Here is a 20,407-nt window from a genome sequence, read left to right as displayed (position 1 = left end):
TGATAGTGCCCATTTCATTGTTTTGCATTTTGTTGAATGAGATTTTCTCTAAATTATGTATTTGTGAGAAAAAAATAATTTTGAACATGACATGGCTTTGTAATAACATAATCGATATTTACCTCTTGAGTAATAAACTTACATATGGTGAAGTCCCGTGTCCCCGTAGTGGGGTAAGGGGCAGATGCATTATTCATACATCTGTTTCACTGATCGATTTTCTTTAGGGACAAGTAGGTGATCAGCCTTCTGTGTCCTGCCAGACCGAGACATTTTTTTTTCTTCGTCTCCACCGAGAATCGAACCCAGGACCCCTCGGTTCTACGCTCACGCGTCAACCACTGTACCAAGGAGGCGGTCGAAAAAATAAATAAACTTACATACCTGCTGCAAAATTATAATATGGATATATAATAACATTTTATCATGTAAAGAATAAATCAAAATAGATTTTTTCCATACCATAATGTTTTTTTTTATAAATACATATGTGCTTTTCCATATTTATCATTGTTGGAATATTACTTTTTATGGCGATAATTATTATAAAAGAAAGTAAAAAGAAATTATTCACAGTTGTGTAGCAGCAATGTTTCTCTTATTTTGTATTCTGTCTACTTTGACTTCTGTATTTACTTCGAATTACAATCTCTTGGACCAAGATTATTATGATTTAAATAATGCGAAAGCAATATTTAACCAATTTATTCAAAAGTATGAAAAACAATACGATGATAGAATCGAATATCACTTCAAAGTTTTCAAACAAAATCTACAGGACATAAACGAGTGGAATGAAGAAAAGGGGACCAAAATGTTTGGAATTAACATTGAGATAATATTACTACGTATGGAGGAGACACCACGAACAAAATCTGTGCGCCATTTTTTTGCTCTAACTAAGTTTAAAAAATTATTATCTAGTTAGGTACTTACCGATGAAAGTTATTCCTTTGCACTTTTCCGTATTATTTGTATTATTTGTGCAATATCGTAACACACACGAAGGCATATTTGATGCGTTTCACTTTAAAACCATTAAAAAAAAACCGCTCAACATACGTCATGTGGCGTATGTTGAGCGGAACATAAGTGATGTAGGCGGTGTCGTCTCCATATATGTATATCTCAATGGGAATTAACGCATTTACTGATTTGACTTTTGAAGAATTTTCTCAATTTTATTTGGGTTTTAATGCTAACAATATTACTGATGATATAACTGTATACAATCCAAGTGGAATTAAGGCACCGGATGCTTTGGATTGGCGTGACTCTGGATATGTTAGTCCTGTTAAAAATCAACAACATTGCGGGTCTTGCTTTGCATTTAGTGCTACTGGTATGAATTTTTTTATCTTCTTACATGTACAAGACGAAAGAATAACTTGCACCTGTTATGGATAATGTTTGATAGAATAAAAAAAGATATTTTTTTTTGTTATCAGGTAATGTTGAAGGCCAATACGCAAAAAATCATAATACACAAGCGATAAGTCTGTCCGTTCAGCAAGGTTTTGACTGCGAACCGCAAGGTAGCTGTAAAAATGGAGGAATTCCGCACAATGTATTTCAGTAAGTACCCACTATTTAATTCTAACTAATGAAGTATTTATAATTTAGAGAAAAATATTTCATGCTTTATTTTTAATTGGGACTAAGAGAATCTATTTTTTAGGGCTTTAGCTGAACAAGGAGGATCTATGCGTGAAGAAGATTATCGTTATGAAGCTGTAAAGGGCCAATGTAGGACGCAGAGAGATAGAATAGTAGCAAGAGTAACTGGTGGCAGTCCGCTTGGTGTATCTGGCGATGATGATCTTAAAGATGCTGTGGCTAATCGTGGACCCTTATCTATCGGTGTGATACTTTAAGACGTTTATTAAACATCTGGCCGAATTAAAAGAAGCCTTTTGATATCATTTGATGACGCTTAGTTTCGAACTTTTAAATGTGAACGTAAATATTATGTTTGTTGCTCACCAATTATATTGACCGACCCGCGAAGGCGCAAAAAAAACCGAAATTTACTTATTAATAATTTATTGTAAAAAAAAATTACATTATAAATTATTCCTAACTTAATCTACGTCCCTCCCGTTCGATGTTGGAACAAAGAGTGCTCGTCGTCCACGGCGGAGCAGCTACAGCGTCGCGGTGGCGATGATTGCCGCAACACTCTCTGGAATCGCAGGTGTGCGCGATGTCGCAATTGCTAACAGGTGCAAGTCCTTCTTGGGTGGCCCCATGCATCCTCTAATAGTTAAGGCGTGTATACACAGTACATAACACCTCCCTCCTGAAGTTCAGCGACTATTGGCGGGCAAGGCTCGTTAATATCGCTGAAATTTCACACTCCGCCGATTGATGTTCTATTTCTTCTTTTTGATTATCATGATTGCTTCTCCATCTGTATTATATTGGCTTGAATCTGGTAGGTTTGCAATTTTCATTATCTGTCCTTTGATATGATCTTCTCGATTGACTATCTTGAAAGCCTCCGTTTGAAGAATGCAGTTTTTGGGTATTGTGGCTAAGTAGCTTCCTTTAATGACGTCATATTGATCTTGCGAGCATGATAGGTGAATTTTTGATGGCTTGGGGAAACTGATGACGTAGTGGGCGTCGTCTAATTTTTCTAGTGCGGGTGCTCCGAGCTCCACAGGCGTGAAGAGACAAGATGCGACGACTCGTTGCGTGGTAATAAGGTGATACACGCAGTCATTTTTGGATCGATGATGGTTCAGCTTGTCCTCACATAGATACCCTAGGCCAGACTTCGGGCATTCTGCCTCCATGTACATAAAATCCTCGTCGTGAATTGCCACAAAAGGATAGGGTGGAATTAGGACTTTACTATCTTTATTAGGAACTATGGATAATTTAAATAATTCAAAGGTAGCAGGAAGGACAACCGGGAACATAAAAACTATAACTATATTTCTATTACTATAATAATAGCCTAGTTTAACTAAATCAAAATATTCTCTATAATTAACTTGAGGGATTTGATCTTTGCCATAAAATTTGTTTAACTTATTTAACATTTCTTTTAGTGAATTTGAATTGAACATAAGATGATGCGTACTTTTCGCACGAATAAAACCTAATAAATTTTCTAATCTATGTAATTCCTCAGATATATCATCAATGTTATCTGATAAAATTGCTACGCGTTGAATTAAATCGATGTATATAGTAATGTTTAAATTATTTTCCTTTAAATCATTTATAGCTATTTCAATTTTTTCCTGATTTTTAATTAAGTTGTTTAAAATGTCAGATTGTTGGTTTATCCAATCTTTACTGAGGCTTATATGATTATTCATTTCTGTGACCAATCTATTTTCATTATTTTGTAATAATTTAATTGCGGTATCATATTTAATTGCATCTGTATAGTCTAGGTTACCAGAAATACTTTTTATTACTGAACCTAAACCATCTATGAGACCTCTCTTTTTGCGATTGGGTTCAAAAGTTTCTAACTGATTTGATAATTTAATAATCTTATAATGCAGGTGTTCGATATGTGAATTATAAAGCGAAAATAATCTATCGTGCAAATTAGGTGTTAATGAATTTAATTGATCCTTTACTATGGTTATACTATCGCGAATATCTTTTAAATTAATAATTTGCAAAAATGAATGATAATGTGTGACAATTCTTGCAGTTCCAATATTAAATGGTAGTATACCGGGTCCATCATCCAAGCTACTCAGGGTGGGATCCTCCGCTTGAATCAGGCACAGGATCAGAGGAAGGATTCTGTAACAATTTAGGTACCCTCTTAAGCCTAAATTTAGCAACAGCGCCATATTTCTTCTTAGTATAGATATGAATAGGTAAATCAGCCGGTACATCTGTTATAGGGATATCTAGAATTGGGTTCTCCGCGTCAGTATGAACTGTGACGGTGTCGGAATTTGCTTTAAGAGTATCTGATTTCGAATGTGCAGTAATCTTAATTGAATTGGAATGAACAGTAATTGTATCTGAACTTCTTTTTATTAATGAAGGTGTTGTCTCAGTTGGATTAACCGCTAAAGAATCTGTTTCCTCATTATTAATTTGAATTCGCGATAAAGCATCGGCGTTACAATTTTGCTTTCCCTGCTTATAAATTACAGTGTAATCGTATTCGCTAAGTTTGAGCCTCCAACGTGTGAGACGGGAATTAGGTTCCTTTAAATTCATGACCCATTGAAGGGGCCTATGATCAGTCATAATTTTAAACTTTCGACCAAAAAGATAAGGGCGGAAATATTTCGTTGCCCAGACAATTGCTAGTAGCTCCTTTTCAATCGTACTATAATTAATTTCGCTACTATTAAGTGTACGTGAAGCGTACGCAATTGGTTTATCGGAACCAACGAGGCCTTGTGAGAGTACAGCACCGATAGCTAAATTCGACGCGTCAGTTGTAAGAATAAATTCTTTATTGAAATCAGGATACTGAAGAATTGGATCGTTCATTAATAATGTTTTACACCTATTGAAACATTCAATGTAATCTTTAGAAAATGTTATCTTTGAACCCTTTTTTAAGCATTGTGTCATGGGTTTCGTGATTTTAGCGAAATCTGGTATGAATTTCCTATAATAACCTAATAGACCTAGAAATCGTTTAATGTCGGTTGGAGTTTTCGGAAGAGGATACTTTTGGATGGCAGATATCTTATCTGGGTTAGGCTTTATCCCATCTTTGCTAATAATGTGACCTAGATACGCGGTTTCGAGTTTAAGAAATTCCGATTTATCCATCTGTATTTTAAAGTTGGATTCACGCAATCTCTGAAACACTTTTCTAAGATTAACGATATGCTCCTGTAAAGAAGTGCTAAACACTATTATATCATCTAGGTAAACTAGACAAATAGAATTTTGCAAATCTCTCAGTACATTATCCATTACTCTTTGAAAAGTAGATGGACTATTCTTTAGACCCATGGGCATTCTTAAGAATTCAAAATGACCATGTTCTACACTAAAAGCAGTTTTTGGAATGTCAGCCGGGTTCATTTCCACTTGATAAAACCCACTTGCTAAATCTAGCGTTGTGAAGTATTGACAGTTACCCAATTTATGTAAGACATCTGTGATATTAGGAATCGGATATTTGTCATCCAAAGTTTTCTCATTTAACTTTCTAAAATCAACAACTAAACGCCATTTAACTTTGCCGGATGCATCTGCCTTTTTAGGTACCACCCAAATAGGAGAGCTCCATGCTGAATCTGATGGTCTAATAATACCCTGTTCTAACATCTTACTTATCTGATTTTGTACTTCCTGCCTATGAATAAATGGATAGCGATAACTTTTCGTATAAACCGGTATTTCATCCTTAGTTCTAATGGAATGTTTAATTTTATTCGTAAATGTTAAGTTTTCTCCTTCTATATAAAATACATCCGCATACTGTGTACATAATGACTCTAAATTGAAACGTTCCTCATTATTTAAGTGATCAGTACGCAAGCGAGATAATACCTGTTTCACACGGTCGGACGAACGTTTGGTGCGCGTGCACTCGTTATTATAAACCTCGGCACATACCGGTCGATCCATTGAAAAAATTACATCATTACGGGTTGGATTAGAAATTTCCACGATAGCGCGATTGCTTTTCGCCTTCGTTAAACATTCAGAAATATGACAATTACATATAATTTGTTCCGGTATAATAGCGTCTCCATTCTCAACATCTACGGGTAATCTAACTAATTTACTACTTCCTGCGGGTATGACGTCCTCATAAAGATTAGCGTTCCGTGAGTCATATACTAATAACCGATTCGTAGCATTGCAAGTACTTAAAGTTTTAGTTTTATAATTAATGGATGCTTCCCATTTATCTAACAAATCTGAACCTATTAAGCCGTCGAAATAATTGTGAAATTTATAAACGAAAAATGTGATATCGTCAGGGTCATTAAATTCAGGAAAACTAGGTAATGTTATAGAATAATTATTACGTGTTACAGCATGAACATTACTTACTTCAAAGGGATCATAATTAAGAGTAACGTCAGGAAAATATCTCTGTACTGCATCGGGGCTAAGAAAAGATTGGTTAGCTCCAGTATCAATTAACAATTTAAGTGGAGGATTACGAATTTGAATATAAGGAAGTTGACGTTGCGTGTGTAGATTTAATTCTATTTTGGTTTTTCTAATTTTTGGTGGATTCTGAAAATCCTGATCGTGTTCTGAACGTACGTCACACGTTTCAACAAAATTTTCAGGTGCGTCTGTCTGTTCGTAATGTACATAAGGTTCATATTCCGTACAGTAATATTCATAATTATCATAGTCATCTTCATAAGGATATAAATCGGTACAGTAATAATCTTCGTCACCTATATATTCATTATGATTCATCTCCCTAGTCTTAAAATAATTACTCGGGGGTGGATTGCCAAATTTTGACCAATCATGAGCGCGTGCAAAAGGTGTCGGTGGTAAAGTCTTTGTCACGTAATGGCTAACGCCACTCATAGGATGCGGTTTCGGTTGCGCGGGATGTTTAGGCTGTAATCTGAACGTATTGCTCTGCGGGTTATAGTTAGGGGGTGCAGCGCGGAAAATTTGCATAGTACGAGTGGGACGTGCTGGTCCGTATGGTTGAATAAAATTTGATGGCTTAAATTGCGGTCTAAACGAATGTATTTCACTAAAATCATTATGTCTATAAAACGGTTCATGCGAGTATGGCATTCTAAAAGGTACGTGGGGTTTCCTATCAAAAGTTTCATTACGTTGTTGAAGGTATAAAGTGCTTTGTTCTTCATTAACGTATTCTAATGCCTTTTCAATGGTTGCGGGGCGCATGCAACGTATGCGTGAGCCTAACGGATCTCGTAAGCCACGTAGGAAAGCCTGTAGTGTTAATTTTTGATACAGGTCCCTTTTTGCCTCACGAGTAGTAACGACTGTTTCATGTAATGCTATATACGTCATTATGGTACTAAAAAGATGCTGACATCTTTCATAGAACTCTTGAGGAGAGCTACGACCTTGTGTTAATAATGCTAAATCGTTATAAAGGGCGGTCTCATCTCTATGGTCAGAAAAGTTATTAACTAATACGCTTCTAATACCGTGCCAAGTAGTAGGTATACCATTTGCATTAATAACTCGGGCTGCGGGCCCAGTAACTTTATTTAAAATACCATTACATAACGCGGCAGTTTTTAAAGTATTTCCGGGATCTTTATCTATAAATTCCTCAGCTAATTGGTCACTTAAATGTATAAATCTTGTTAAAACGTTAACATTACCATCGAATTCTGGCAAAAGTCTAAGTGCATTAAAAATTTTATCCAAATCTGACATTTTAAATATCTGTATTACCTATATAAAATATATTAAATTTAATTAAATTTATTTACTTCGTTAAACTAATATAAAAATTAATAATCTTTACCTAATATATTTGAATTATAAAATGAATTAATTAGTAAAATTCGAAAATTAATCAATTCGTAATTAATTAATATTTAAATTTATTAATCTTTTATCAACCTAATATCTATATATTTGAATTTTACAAATTGATTTTGTAAAATTCTACAATTAATTCTCGATGAATTAATATATTTTAAGCCTACGCACTACAGTTCCTCGGTTCCCGTGAATGGGTAATCTAGGAAAACTTACAATCTAGGAGTGGCAAGACACTAAGAGAATTAGTGTACTTACAGGATTTTCATTTCGGCCTTTCCTGCAGTATCAATGTTTGGATACCCTTCGCGTTGCGGCGGCCAACGGTGTAGGTTCTGGATCCCCGTCGTCGTCCCTCCGATGGAATAGCGATACTCGATGCTTGTAGTTTCGCGTTCCGAGAGACGGCTCTCAAGGATTATCCACAAGACTGCGCCAATTATATTGACCGACCCGCGAAGGCGCAAAAAAAACCGAAATTTACTTATTAATAATTTATTGTAAAAAAAAAATTACATTATAAATTATTCCTAACTTAATCTACGTCCCTCCCGTTCGATGTTGGAACAAAGAGTGCTCGTCGTCCACGGCGGAGCAGCTACAGCGTCGCGGTGGCGATGATTGCCGCAACACTCTCTGGAATCGCAGGTGTGCGCGATGTCGCAATTGCTAACAGGTGCAAGTCCTTCTTGGGTGGCCCCATGCATCCTCTAATAGTTAAGGCGTGTATACACAGTACATAACACACCCATCACTCTTTACACTGATATTAAAAATAATGTATTAATTACAATAACAGAAATCTAGTTTATATTTTAAAATGAATATAACAGATTAATAACTTTTAACTCTTAAAAAAATGTATGTTGCAGCTCTCTGTGTTGACCAGCAATTTAAAGCGTATCGTGGAGGTGTTTTTAAACCGTCCACTCCTTGTTATCGATCCAATCATGCTGTCCTGTTGGTTGGATATGGAAATGGTAATTATTTAGCTTTATATTATATACTACTGGTTCGCCGTGTTTTGCCCATGGTACATGTACAGCCAATAACATTCAGATCACGTAAAGAATCATGCAATAATTATTGAAATCCCTCTAGTAGTCCTGAGATTAGCGTGTCCATACAAACAAACTTTTCAGCTTCATATACATAATTAGTATAGAAAGTGTAGTATTTAGTATGCTTCTTTACTATCACTTTTTGGGTGAGATTCATTACGATAGCGATGTGCGATAGGTTGCTATATTTGCGTATTTTAACCGACTTCTTAGATTATTTGTATAAAACACATTTTTTTTTTCATCAGATGGTAGCGATGACTATTGGATAATCAAGAATTCCTGGGGCGCAGGTTGGGGAGACCAAGGTTACATCAAAATAGTCCGAGGGCAAAGGGCTGCTAATATACCATCATACGTCGCTTGTTCTACTGTAGAATAAACAGCCTTTTGAATTATTATACGCAAAATAATCATTAATAAAGTTTATTTCATGCATTATAACTTATTTTTTTCTACCTGCTTTTTTACCTTTTATGAGATATAGACTAGATGCCGAAACTAGAATTTTCAGTATTGATAGCAATTCTTTTGCTCTGTGAATTATAAAATGCTTTAAGTATAATATTTTACCACTAGATCAGCGACTTTGGCTTAAATAAACAGCTGGAATTCGTTATAAATGACCAGTTTCATTAAATTTATTAATACACGTTGAGTAAACTGTTTTTGTGTTTCATTGACCACCATTTTAATATAATTTTATTATACCTAATTATTGAAGTTTCAATACAATCAAACGTTTAAGATAGATATTCATTACTTTCTAGGATCCCATTAGGTATACAAAAAATATCAAGCAAATGTCTATCGCATGAAAAAGCTGGATACAATTTGCTTATTAGAACTATAATCTGTATCTACCGTGTAAGGGTAAAAAGGGTAAAAAGTATGAGTGCATTTCGGTCTCGCGACACTAAGTTTCTATACATAATATGAGCATTTTAAGCTATTGCATAGCTTCTATCGCGGGCCTTGAGCGCGGGGACCGAATCCAGAAATTCCATAACGAAAAAACCTCACGCTCCCCACTCCGACGGACACGGAGGTGTGGCTTGAAGGCATAGCATGCGCGATTACCGCGTCAGTCCCCGAGTGCCACACGTCTTTTTTTTCTTTAAGTTACCCCATTTAATCGCAATACATGTATATGGTACATAGGTATTAATAATAAATATTATAAAGAGGAAAGGTTTGATTTTTTGTTTGTTTGTTTGTTTGTATGAATTGAATAGGCTCCGAAACTACTTGGCAGATTTGAAAAATTCTTTCACTGTTGGAAAGCTACATCATTTCTGAGTGACAGTTTTATCCCGGAAATCCCACGGGAACGGGAACTATGCGGGTTTTTTTTTTAAAACGCGGGCGAAGCCGCAGGCGGAAAGCTTAGAACAAAGGTACTTACATACCGCAAAGGACCATGTTTACATTGAGTTGTGAATGCTTAAACCCTTACCCTTCTTGTTAATAATATTTAAAAACAAACCTCGTTTAATTTTTTTGTTCAGCCGCCCTCGATAAAGTCCGCCCTAAATTCGATATCACTGATCATATCTAAGAAAAACTTGTAATTTTAAATCACTTTGATATCTTGAATATTTGTTGATTTAGACCCAAAGGTTCAGTGAATATGAGCACAAAAATCACGTTTCTTGTATGGAAGCCACCTTAAATATTTATTTTATTCTGTTTTTAGTATTTATTGTTATAGTGGCAAGAGAATTTCGCATTCTCTTTATTGTTCAACAGTCTTATCGACCCATAAAAACTTCTATTTGTCTTTAAAAAACTTTCACTTTTGATGCGATTTCGATAACGCTTATTAAAACGCAAAACTCGCGCAAAACTCAATCTGTAATCTCTATTATATTTTAGTCGTTCATTCAAAAGACAAAAGAAATTGATTTTTCTCTCTGTAACAGCATTTGACATACAATTTTTGTGAACTAAATATTGTGGTTAACAACAAAGAAGTTGCATACAATAGAAGTATTCAAGAAACAAAAAAAATATCCTTAACAAGATAAACACACATTCTTTCCATATACGCTGCATTATTTTACAAATATGCGGTGGTTATCTAATATTTAGCAAATTTTAATTTTTATGAAGCTCATAAATGTTATATAAAGAAAACTAAAGAGGAATTATGCAACAGTTGAGTGGTAACAATGTTTCATTCATTTTGTATACTGTCCATTCTGGGTTCTGGAGTTTTAACTTCAGATTACAATCTCTTGGACCAAGATTATTTCGATTTAAATAATGCTAAAGCGATATTTAACCAGTTCATCCAGAAATATGGAAAACAATACGATGATAAAATCGATTATCACTTCGAAGTTTTCAAACAAAATCTAGAGAACATAAACAAATGGAATGAAGAAAAAGGCAGCAAGATGTTTGGAATTAATGCATTTACTGATCTGACTTTTAAAGAGTTTTCCCAATTTTATTTGGGTTTTAATACTAAAAATATATCTGGGGAAGGAACTGTGTATAAACCAACGGGGATAGAGGCACCGAATACTCTGGATTGGCGAGACTCTGGATATGTTACTCCTGTTAAAAATCAACAATCCTGCGGAAGTTGCTATGCGTTTAGCGCTATTGGTATGGTTATGTTCTAGATGTTTTATTACAAAAATCTTATCCTATTTCTATCCTTTCCTTCCTACTAATATTATAAATGCGAAAGTTTGTGAGGATGGATGTGTGTGTGTATGTTTGTTACTCTTTCACGTAAATACTAACGAACCGATTACAATGAAATTTAACTTGGATTACCACATATGGTGGGTTAAAATACCAAAGTGAAAATACCACTATGTGGGTTTTTCTTTGAAAATGCGGGCGAAGCCGCGCGCGAAAAGCTAGTTTCCTATAACGATATAAAAGTGTGATTTAACATCATCAGTGGTACAAGGTCAGAGTAATAATTGTAGCTTATTGAATTAAAACTATAATCATATTTTATATATTCAGGTTTATATTTTATACATTATTTGTTAGTATTTAATATTTATTTATTTATTAATTCGTTTGTAGTTGTTTATTATTATAGTTATAAATATATATTTATATATATTTTTATCTTATTTATTTATTTTATTTATACATATTACATTGCATATACTATTATGTCGAACGTTGATACTGATAGTGATGGCACTTATCATTCCCTTCCATTCGATGAACTGGACAGCGACAGCAGTTTTCACAGTACATCCTTTACTCCTTTATCTGAAACTCTTTCCTCCCATTTTACTCCTTACCCTAATAATTTCAATGTAGTGCATATTAATGCACAGAGTATTCCGGCACATTATCCTGATTTATTAACGTCGTTTGATTCCCAACATATCCACGCCATTCTCGTTTCCGAATCCTGGCTTAAGCCTTGCATCCCATCCAACTCCTACTCCTTACCCGGATTCCATCTTATACGCAATGACCGCGAGGGAAGAACAGGTGGCGGTGTTGCTATCTATCTTCGCACGCATATTCCTTACTCTGTTGTGAACTCCTCTCCTCAACCTCCACCAACCGATGCAGCCGAACATCTCCTACTTGAAATAACCCTCTCCCACTCTAAAATTCTCCTTGGCGTCTTTTACTGTCCTCACCTTTCTGTCGACTACTTCGACAAATTCGATATTATCCTTGACCAATTCGTTCCTCTTTATGATCACACCATTTTAATGGGTGACTTTAACACCTGTCTCCTAAAATCCGATGCTCGCTCGCATAAACTATCATCCATTGTCAATTCCTTTAATTTACATATACTCCCTCTTAATCCTACGCATTTCTTCCCAAATTGTGCTCCTTCCCTCTTAGACCTAATCCTAGTTTCCTCTCCTGAAAAAATCTCAAAGTTTGGACAGTGTCCTGCGGAGGGATTTTCCTATCATGATCTTATTTTTGTTTCCTATAAGCTCCGACCTCCCAAACCTAAACGAAAGACAATCCTGCAGCGCAATTTTAGTGGTATTGATGCAGATCGTCTCCTTGATGATGCGTCCGAGATTAAGTGGTCTGTAGTTTTTGAGGCTCAAGACATTGACGAAAAGGTTGACCTCTTCAACGCACTTATAATAGAGCTCTATGATAGGCACGCTCCACTAAAACCAATAAAAATAAAGCACCGGCCTGCTCCATGGTTAACTCCAGAAATTAAAACGCTGTTAACTGCCAAAGCCAATGCCAAATCCAAACTGCGATCTGACAACAGTGACGCGCTCCGAGAAAAGTTCAAAAGAATTCGAAATCGCTGTAATACATTATGTAGAGATGCACAAAGACGCCACATTCACAAATCAGTCGAGAACGGCGACTCTGCCAAAGTCTGGAAATTCCTCAAATCCCTTGGTATTGGTAAATCCTCACATAATCCCATATCGTCATGCGTAAATTTAGATGGCCTGAATACGCATTTCTCCTCTCATGTGCAAAACTTCGATGCTGATGTTAAAAAGCGAACTTTAAATAAAATTTCCACAAATCCTAATCCTACACATCCTCCGTTCATTTTTAATCAATTTTCTGATTGTGATGTAAAGAAGAACGTACTATCGATAACTTCTAAAGCAGTTGGCAGTGACTGCATTAGCCGTAATATGATCATCCCAATCCTTGATATCATTCTTCCTGTGATAACTCATATCCTAAATTTCTCCGTTAGTTCACATACATTTCCCTGTGCATGGAAGTATGCACACATTATACCTCTTCCAAAACTTTCAAAACCTGCCTCGTTTTCCGATTATCGACCTATTTCCATTCTTCCTTTCCTATCTAAAGTTTTGGAGCGCTTAGTGCAACAGCAGTTAAGTGCCTTCCTTAACAAACATGATCTCTTGAATCCTTTCCAATCCGGCTTCCGTCCCGGTCATAGCACGGTTACTGCTCTTATTAAAGTCACTGACGACATTCGCTTACACATGGATCAAAAACAACTAACGTTGCTAACATCTCTGGATTTTAGTAATGCGTTTAATACAGTTGACCATGACATCCTTCTTAGCATGTTACGTTCTCTTAACATATCTCCAACAGATATTGATTGGTTTCGTAGTTATCTACAGGGACGTCAGCAACGCATCCAAGTTGATAATACTCTTTCTTCTTGGGCTAATGTTACTGCTGGTGTTCCACAAGGTGGTGTGCTTTCCCCTCTTCTTTTTAGTATATTTATAAATTCAATATCCCAGAACATCACTTCTCTCTATCATATGTATGCAGATGACTTTCAAATTTATTGCCACGCAGCGATCGATGATTTGCCGAATGCTGTGACCACAATGAACAACGACATTTCCACTATTGTCAGATGGAGTTTCAATCATGGCCTAAACGTGAATCCCAATAAGACACAAATTATTGTTTGTGGTACGAAATATTTCGTATCCAAGATAGATTGGACTTCTCTGCCAAAAGTTGTAGTTGATGGGGTTGCAATACCATATCGCAACGAAATTAAGTGTTTAGGGATTTGGATCGATTCATGCTTAACTTGGAATAATCAAATAAAGGAAGTGCGTAAAAAGGTTTTCGCTGCTGCTAGTTCTATTCGCCGGCTACGCAACTTTCTGCCAATACCAACTAAAATTGCGCTCGTTCAAACACTCCTTTTACCTATTATAGATTATGCCGACGCGTGCTATCCTGACCTCTTTGAATACCACCTTGACTGCCTTGAGCGCCTTCAAAATTTTTGCATAAGATTTGTGTTTGGCTTGCGCAAATACGATCACGTCTCCGAATTTCGTTCTAAGCTCAAATGGCTTCCCATTCGACTTCGCCGAAATACTCATATCCTTCACCTCCTGTACTGTGTTCTGTTTGATCCGAAAACACCGCAATATTTAAAAGAGAGATTTGAGTTCCTTGTGTCTAATTTACACCCAATTCGATCATCAAATAAGTCTCGTCTGGTCGTACCGGGGCATGTAAATCATATTTTTAATTCTTCCTTTACTGTGCGTGCCATCAGGCTATGGAATGATCTACCATTAGACATAAGAGAAGCTCAATCTCTACTCACATTCAAAACACTGCTGAAGCGATTTTACCTGTCCAAGTCATGAACTCTGATCTACCTGTTTCATATAAGTTAAATATTGTTGTATTGGTGCTGTCACCGTATGTGTCTGTTTTTCAACTAGTAAGTAGCTCATTTCTATGTGTATGTATATATGTATATGTATGTATGTGTATATATGTATGTATATAATAGGGATGTATATATGTACTTTGTATTTATATTATTTTATCTACGTATACTAATTTTATGTATGTATGTATGTGTATGTAGGTTTATGTAAGTATATGTATGTAGGTATATTATGGATGTATATATGTTCGCTGTGTTTATACTATTTTATTTATGTATTTTAAACTATAAATGCACCTCTTGCCCATAAACTAATACTTACACTGTTTTTCCTTGACCACCAGGTTGTCTGGAAGAGATCGCTGTCTTAGCGATAAGACCGCCTGTTGTGCTCAACTGTGTCTATTTATTTTATATATTTACTTTTGTAATTTTTATTTATTGGTGCACAATAAAGTATTTTTGTTTGTTTGTTTGTTTGTTTGATCATCGTTATTTTTAACAGGTAACATAGAAGGCCAGTACGCAAAAAATCATAATACACGAGCTATCAGTCTATCTGTTCAGCAAGGTATGGACTGCGAGCCTCAGGGTAACTGTATACAAGGAGGAGTTCCTCAATATGTGTTCAAGTAAGTTTATATCGCACTTATTATGGAGTGTGAATAATTAAAGAATATGAACTTTAGATCTCTCTCAATTTATATTTATTGAGACGTGATATTTCAGGGCATTAGCTGAACAAGGAGGATCTATGCGAGAAGAGGATTATCCTTACGAAAATAAGAAAGGCCAATGTAGGACTCAGAGAGACAAAATCGTCGTGAAAGTAACTGGTGGTGGCCAGTTATTTGTAAATGGAGAAGATGAGCTAAAAGACGCTTTGGCTAGTCATGGACCCTTAACAATAGGTATGCTTCTCTTCTACGAATGGGCTTAAAGTACTATTCAGAATTATCCTCTATGTATATATCTTTTTTCTGTGTTATATATTATGCTATTATGTACAGCTATTTGGCAGATCTATTTCTGGGACAGAGCAAGTCAAGAGTAGTTAGGTGGTCACCAGAGAGCATAACCATCCTCAAGATTATCGAAAATTGAAATGTGAATGTGGACATTTAAAAAAGGCAAAAATTTAATGATCCGCACTGGAATCCTACTTATATTTTTTTTTTTTATCTTTTACTAAAAAGAAGTATTTTATTGCAGCTATTTGTGTTGACAATCAATTCGAAGCTTACACTGGAGGTGTTTTTAGACCTTCCTCTCCGTGTACTCAATACAACCATGGTACCCTTTTGGTCGGTTATGGAAATGGTAAAGTACATATGTTATTTATTAAATACCTACAGTTTTATAGCAGATTCAATTATGAAGTAATTATGTAAATCCAGTTTTTCATAATTAATTAATAATATAAAATTATTTACAATTTATTTGTAACTAACCTGATTCTGCGAAGACACCCACGTAATAATCTATACTAATATTATAAAGCTGAAGAGTTTGTTTGTTTGTTTGAACGCGCTAATCTCGGGAACTACTGGTCCGATTTGAAAAATTCTTTCGGTGTTAGATAGCCCATTTATCGAGGAAGGTTATAGGCTATATATCATCACATTACGACCAACAAGAGTGGAGCCACGGGGGTGAAACCGCGCGGAGCAGCTAGTAAATTATACAACTGTAGTAAAAAATACTAATGTGGTGCCGGAATAAAAGGTGGCTATAATCAACAATTTAAACTCAAGTATTTTGTTCATTCACCAGATGGACGCCAAAACTACTGGATCATCAAAAACTCCTGGGGCGCAGATTGGGGCGAGCGAGGATATATAAAAATAGTTCGAGGAGAAGGTGCTTGTGCTATCGGCAATTACGTTGCTTGTTCTACTGTAGAATAAGTATCCTGAAATAGACATTAATGAGTAATGACCAATCGGATATATTAAAACGACTTCATAAAGGTTCTATCTGTGTCTTCTGTCTCTAACTTGAAATCGATGCTTCATATTAAATGTCTTTCTTATTTTCGGCAATGCAAAAGTCGGCAAACATAATATGTTACATATTGTTTACTTTTTGAAATAGCCTATCAAAATAAAGTTTTATGCAAGTATAAGTATTTATTTTTATTTCACCTCTAGTTTCGTTACCTGTATAATATGCTGGGGTAACTTTCACTTTGATGTCATATGAATTCGATGTATTCATAGCAAATTCTTTTTCCTTTGCATATACTGGTTGTTTCATAAAATTTCTCCTTTAATAAGATGGTTTAAACTTTAAATATGGTTTTAGACATAGCAAAAGTCGCTAAAAGTCAGTCATTCAACATGATTTTTCCTAAATCAGAATATAATACATATTTAGAATAAATCAATCACTACAGCACAGGTACAAAAACAAATAAGAAGAAATGCTAGCCGAATTTATTTAAATATTGTATCTGAACGCACCTTTATAAGTATTTAGACACAATTGTTCAATTAAGAACACAGATTATCCCAAAATATTTGTTAGCTACGCAGGTAGTGGGGATAATTTTTTACAAGTAATAAATTAATGACTACAATTAATGATTTTTATTATTATTCCACATAACAAAGGTTTATATAGTAAGTTTACCAATGGCATCTAATCTAATATTGAATACTAATTTACATCATGTTTTAATTAATAAAAATATAATCCATGAAAGAAAAATCATGTGAGGAAAAGTGAAACAGTTTGAAGAAGAAGACGACCCTACCTACTGTGTCGCAGACGACAAGTTCGCGGACAAATCGGAGTGTGAATGTTTAACGTGAACGCTGCGCTTGTATATAAATAAATAAATAATTTTCTTTAGACACAGATATAATAATTAGTATAGTGTATGTACGATGACGGATTTGTCCACAAATAGGTTCGGTGCTCGGCTCGGAACTCGGCTTACGGTGCGTGTACTAATTGTGCATTAGAGTCGATCATGCTTCGTAACAAATTTGGCCAGCTCGTACCGAAAAAGATAACCCAACCAGAAAATTGACCTGAAATAGTAGCATGCAAATGTAACTGTATTACGTTTTTCCTTACCCTTCCCAACTCTTTCCTTTACTTCATTCATCAATTCTTTCTTTAACCCCTACTATTGCATCTGCAGAGAACTTCTGTCTCATGTTCATGAGCCGTAGCAATGTGATCCACGAGCTAGCTCTTTTGCTTACTATTATGTAAAGAAAATTTAGATTAGAAGAAGGCGCTTGGAAACATCGAGGTATTATAGTAATAAAACAAATCATTAAAATAATTATAAAGACATACTTTTCGCATACACTACGTTGTGATGATTTCACAAATATGCGATAACATATTTTGCGATGTTTGAATGTATAAAATACTGTTTCAAATATTATATAATATTATATAAAGAAAGGGAAAAATAAATTATTCTCATACCGCCATAATGTTTCTTTTATTTTGTATAATACTGTCCATATCTGCTTCTGAAGTTTTCACTTCAGATTACAGTCTCTTGGACCAAGATTATTATGATTTAAATAATGCTAAGGCGATATTTAACCAGTTCATCCAGAAATATGGAAAACAATACGATGATAGAATCGATTATCACTTCGAAGTTTTCAAACAAAATCTAGAGAACATTAACGAATGGAATAAAGAAAGGGGCACCAAAATGTTTGGAATTAATGCATTTACTGACTTGACTTTTGAAGAGTTTTCTCAATTTTATTTGGGTTTTAATGCTATGAATATTACTGGGGAGGGAATTGTGTACAAACCAACAGCTGGAATAGATGCACCTGATACTTTAGATTGGCGAGACTCTGGATATGTTTCTTCAGTCAAATACCAAAAATCCTGCGGAAGTTGCTTTGTTTTTAGTGCTATTGGTAATATTATAATTTTAGAATATAATTTATTCATGTATGTTTTTTAATTCGAGCCATTGCCATAATTGTGAGGTAATGTGAAGTATAAAAATCTTGTTGTTATCAGGTAATGTAGAAGGTCAATACGCAAAAAAACATAATACGCAAGCTTTTAGTTTATCTGTTCAGCAAGGTTTAGACTGCGTATCTCAGGGAAACTGTGAAAGAGGAGGAGTTACCCATGATGTTTATCAGTAAGCAAAACTAATTAATAAATGAATAATTATGACGGGAAATAATTTCACTACGTCTTTATTTTGGGCCCTTAAATATTTCAGGGCTTTAGCTGATCAAGGAGGATCTATGCGAGAGGAAGATTATCCTTACGAAAATGAGAAAGGACAATGCAGAACTCAAAAGGATAAAATAGCTGTCAAAGTAACTGGGGGCAGTCAAATAAGTGTTTCTGGTGAAGATGATCTTAAAGAAGCTTTGGCCACTCATGGACCGCTATCAGCTTGTATGATTCTTTTGAAATAATAAGCGTGGACTTACATATTATGTTATAGGGTTGTAGCCAGGACCAATTGTGACGATCAATATAAGGACGCATTTTTAAATCCTTTGTCAATATCTACTTAAATAAATTCAAATCGTTAAAAAGTTTCCTTCTGGGAACTTATGGTTCCTATGCATTGGGGGCCGTATTTTGTACCTAGTTTAAAAATATTTTAATATTAATTTGGCATTAACATGAATGTTTCTTTTACAGCTCTATGTGTAGATGATCAATTTAAAGCTTATACTGGAGGTGTTTTTAGACCTTCCTCTCCGTGTAATCAGCACAACCATGCTACACTTTTAGTTGGCTATGGAAATGGTAATATGTAATATATCTCTTATATATAAAAATGAATCGCAAAATGTGTTGGTAAGCGCATAACTCGAGAACGGCTGAACCGATTTCGATAATTCTTTTTTTATTATATTCCTTGAAGTACGAGGATGGTTTTTATGTAGAGAAAACGTAAATATGTACCACGGGCGAAGCCGGGGCGGACCGCTAGTATGTAATATTTAAAGTACTGATGCTAGAGAGAATTGTGTATTTCAACCAACATTTCAACCTTAATTTCAATGAATCGAACTTTGTATTTAGTGTGTTATTTGTCATTTATAACTTGGATTGTTGTTTGGCTTTTAGTCAATGATTCTTATCGTTTACTCGAATTCAAATCAATAAACTAAAGGCTAACTTATAGGTCGGTACGAGGTTAACCCTGCTTGCTCTACAGTAATATTAGACGTTTACTTTAGCTTGCGTAGATTATAATGACTAATCGTTATCTAATAAATGCATTTTAATAGCTATAGAATCATCTCATAATTAATGTATAAAGGTTATAAACTCCTATACTTTTTTCTTCCTAGATGGTCACGATAACTACTGGATAATCAAAAATTCCTGGGACACGATTTGGGGCGAGCAAGGCTACATACGATTAGTTCGTGGAGAGAGTGCCTGTGCTATCGGCTCATACGTCGCTTGTTCTACTGTAGAATAAACCTAAATTTTTGAAAATAAACTTTATTATAACCACATTGAGCATTTTTTTCAATTCCCTTTTTGGCCAAGCCAAATGTTGAATCAACACAACAATTATTTTATATTAATTGTAATCTATATTTTGTTACAACTAGCCTTCCATTCACGACTTCGAATGATGAATTTTTTTCCGCTTTGTCTAAATCTTAATTAGTTATGTAGGTAATAATAAAAGTTTTCTAGAAAACCGCACTCTCCATTTAAAAAATTAAAATCTGTAGTGTAGTTGAAAGATAGCATCCAGAGACATTTCTTGAATTTATAATCACGCCAAAAGTATCAAATGTTGACCATTTTC

At 35.0% G+C, this 20,407-nt stretch overlaps 3 protein-coding genes and 1 long non-coding RNA gene across 4 annotated transcripts in view; 3 read left to right on the top strand and 1 right to left on the bottom strand.

The window, feature by feature from the left end:
* Nucleotides 1-20,407, top strand: part of LOC149490773 (uncharacterized) — an 819,148-nt gene that overhangs the window by 611,724 nt on the left and 187,017 nt on the right. The window lies entirely within an intron of this gene.
* Nucleotides 1,132-1,874, top strand: LOC149490790 (cathepsin L-like proteinase). The gene is made up of 3 exons (XM_089709857.1): nt 1,132-1,342; nt 1,449-1,575; nt 1,679-1,874. The coding sequence occupies exons 1-3, from the start codon at nt 1,132-1,134 to the stop codon at nt 1,872-1,874; spliced, it is 534 nt and encodes a 177-aa protein (XP_089565983.1).
* Nucleotides 2,008-8,187, bottom strand: LOC149490789 (uncharacterized). Its single transcript, XM_089708457.1, has 2 exons — nt 7,708-8,187; nt 2,008-3,771 (listed from the first exon to the last, which is right to left on the bottom strand). Exons 1-2 carry the CDS (start codon nt 7,716-7,718, stop codon nt 2,373-2,375), a joined length of 1,410 nt encoding a protein of 469 aa, XP_089564583.1. The 5' UTR covers nt 7,719-8,187; the 3' UTR covers nt 2,008-2,372.
* Nucleotides 10,682-20,068, top strand: LOC149490788 (cathepsin L-like proteinase). The gene is made up of 9 exons (XM_089709846.1): nt 10,682-11,123; nt 15,131-15,257; nt 15,355-15,536; nt 15,838-15,945; nt 16,399-16,500; nt 18,135-18,450; nt 18,842-19,023; nt 19,276-19,383; nt 19,935-20,068. Exons 1-9 carry the CDS (start codon nt 10,682-10,684, stop codon nt 20,066-20,068), a joined length of 1,701 nt encoding a protein of 566 aa, XP_089565972.1.

The sequence above is a fragment of the Colias philodice genome, chromosome 2, assembly GCF_061535455.1.
Source record: "Colias philodice isolate Cphi_HAF_F1 chromosome 2, ilColPhil1 Martin Lab GWU primary, whole genome shotgun sequence".
Classification (NCBI taxonomy): Eukaryota; Metazoa; Arthropoda; class Insecta; order Lepidoptera; family Pieridae; genus Colias; species Colias philodice.
This window is presented reverse-complemented; position numbering and strand designations above follow the sequence as displayed.